Source organism: Nylanderia fulva, unplaced genomic scaffold (genome assembly GCF_048542155.1).
Source record: "Nylanderia fulva isolate GAGA-0341 unplaced genomic scaffold, ASM4854215v1 Scaffold44, whole genome shotgun sequence".
NCBI classification, from domain to species: domain Eukaryota; kingdom Metazoa; phylum Arthropoda; class Insecta; order Hymenoptera; family Formicidae; genus Nylanderia; species Nylanderia fulva.
The window spans coordinates 1,291,964-1,294,884 of record NW_028190521.1 but is presented as its reverse complement, the minus strand read 5'-3'; the positions used below and the strand labels follow the sequence as shown (position 1 = coordinate 1,294,884).

At 31.2% G+C, this 2,921-nt stretch overlaps 1 protein-coding gene across 1 annotated transcript; it reads left to right on the top strand.

Annotated features, from left to right (window-relative positions):
• The first annotated feature begins 447 nt into the window (after window positions 1-447).
• Window positions 448-2,507, top strand: LOC114932068 (uncharacterized). Its single transcript, XM_029304268.2, has 2 exons — window positions 448-529; window positions 1,375-2,507. Exons 1-2 carry the CDS (start codon window positions 523-525, stop codon window positions 2,172-2,174), a joined length of 807 nt encoding a protein of 268 aa, XP_029160101.1. The 5' UTR covers window positions 448-522; the 3' UTR covers window positions 2,175-2,507.
• Window positions 2,508-2,921: the final 414 nt, after the last annotated feature.

The window sequence follows — 2,921 nt, the reverse complement described above, 5'->3', positions numbered from 1 at the left end:
AAAAGCTTTATTAATAATAAAACGTTTTACGGATTTCAATTATCTAATTGAAAATTGAATATACTCAAAAGGTTACCTTGTTGCCATATTAATTAATTAGATCTTTTATCGCAATAATATATAAATGTAAAGCATGTTTGATTTTAATCAAATTTAGCGATAAAGGCAGGCAACGATGCAAAGGCTAGTTATAATTCTGCAATCTTTAGCATCGCATATGTATGTAAAAATTATCGATTCACCGGTTACAATCACGCAAATATTATTCATAGCTTAAATTTGGCGCAAAAACTTTTTTGCGATACATTGCGCGACTGATAATCTCCATTTCCAAACGAGAAAAGCATATCTTCGATAGATTATCATCTGTCCTTGCGTGTTTCGTGATAACGCAATACATATTTATAAAAGCCGATCCCGCCGAAATTCAGTCAATCGTGTATTTTAAACGGATCGGAAAAGTGCTGGCAGAACTGCACGTGTTCTCTTCTCTTCAAGTACGGGTCGAGTAGACGATAGGCGATGAAGGGTGAGTTTTAACATTAATTAAGTAAAATATTTAAATTAATAATTATATAAATTATTTAAAGTAATAATTATATATTATTTAAATATTTAAATTAAATTAAGATATTTCATTATATTGTATTAAAATTATTAAAGTAGATCGATATATATATATATATATATATATATATATCGATCTACTTTAATAATTTTTAATAATTATATAATAATATTATATAAATATTTAAATTAAATTAGAATATTTTATTATATTGTATCAAAATTATTAAAGTAAATCGATATATATATATATATATATATATATATATATATATCGATCTACTTTAATAATTTTTAATAATTATATAATATTATATAAATATTTAAATTAAATTAATTGTAAGATATTTTATTATATTGTATTAAGATTATTAAAGTAAATCGATATATATATGAATATAAATATGTATTTAGGTATCATGCTTCGGGGAAACTTTTCTTCTAAAAATAAATTAATACAATTGTCGCTCGTATATTGAAAACAAAGTGATAAATATAAGGCCAACTTATCGAGCTGAATATTCGAGATGTTCAGTCAACTACCATTTATTACATGTATAAATTATAAAACTACAGTCATTATATTAAAACTAACGCAAATTACAATCATTCTATATAGAATGATTTTTGAACATCTCGAATATTCAGCTCGATAAGTTGGCCTTATATTTATCACTTTGTTTTCATCTAAATTTATAAAAATAATTTTACAAATTGATAAAAAATAATTGACATATATTTTCGATTTTAGTAAAAATCGATAAAATTATCGCTGACATATAACAACCATTTTTGTCCTCAACACAGACATATACGTGATCGCCGTCGCCTTTCTGGCATCTTGGAGCGTGTGTGCCGCAAGCGAATATCAACCATATACTCATCAGCTACAACCCCAGGATAATGTTCTTCGAAAATGCCCGTATCCGGATATAAATCCAAGCAACACTACGACCAACATCGCGCACGAAAGCGATTGCACCAAGTTCTACAAATGCCTGTTGGGTGAAGGAACCGTGATAGAATGTCCCTTGCTGTGGCCGAACGATAAAACGAAGAGGCTGCACTACAACAGGGCCGTTCAAGTCTGCGACTGGCCGTGGAATGCCGGTTGCGAATCATGTCCCCCGAAGGGCAGTAATGGCAAGTATCCGCCGGAGTCTAAGATACAAGATCCAGACTCTACAGATTGTAGAAAATATATCGTATGCAAGAACGGTAAGCAGACAAAGAAAACTTGTCCAAAGAAGACGTGCTTTAGCCGCACATGTCAGGATTGCGTGGAAAAACGCAAGGGTGGAAAATGTGATGATGATGATGACGACAGCACAACTGATGAGTCGTCAACTGATGAGTCGTCAACTGACGACTCGTCAACTGATGAGTCGTCAACTGATGATTCGTCAACTGATGAGACAACTGATGAATCTGATGATTCCTGTGAAGAAGGAGACCAAAAAGCCCATGATTGCAACTGCGCCAAGTTTTATGAGTGTTCCGAAGATGGAGATTGGGAACTCAATGAGTGCGACGGCGGTCTACATTTCAGTCCCACAAAGAAGAAGTGCATGTCAGCGGACAAGGCCAAATGTAAGAAAAAAAAATAGAGGACTCGGCGAGATTATCCGCGAAGTCTATTCCCAAGAATAAACGACACGTCATCAGCGCAAGTTGGTTTACAGACGCGAGTAATGAAAGGGAAAGGATCCATTGTTTCTGGGAATTCTTCTTCGACGAGAAATAAATATAGAGATGTAACCACTCGGTCAAATGCACAAATGTAATAATATCACTGAGATGATTAGACGTAGGCAATCATCAATCTCGGCAACAGAGTTAAACACGATGAGCAAATTATGTATGCTTGCTAAAACTATATTATTATATTTGTAAAAAGTAGATTAGTTTCCTAAGATAGTTTAATAAAATCGTTAATATAAGATGTCGTTTCGATTTATTCTCTTATTTTATTTGCCAATACAAACACTGTTAGAAACAAATATTTGGGGGTCTTTAAGGAACAAGAGAGCACCAAATTTTTTCTTAAATAGAGCTGCTATATTTTTTTTACATATAAATCGATTTCTCGTATTATTCTGTATAAAAAGTTAAAAGGGTGATGACCAAAAAGTAAATAGTTTACGATATAAGATATTTTGTATACTTTAAAGTGACATAATTTTTTATAGAATATAAAAAATTTCGTAAAATATTTATTTTCGATGATTTTGCCTTAATACTTTTATGCACAAAATAATGAAAGAAACTAATTGGTATAAAGAAAACAGAAAAAAATCGTTTAAAAAATATATAGCAGTTAGTTATATTTATACCCTGCATGTATAAAAAAATAT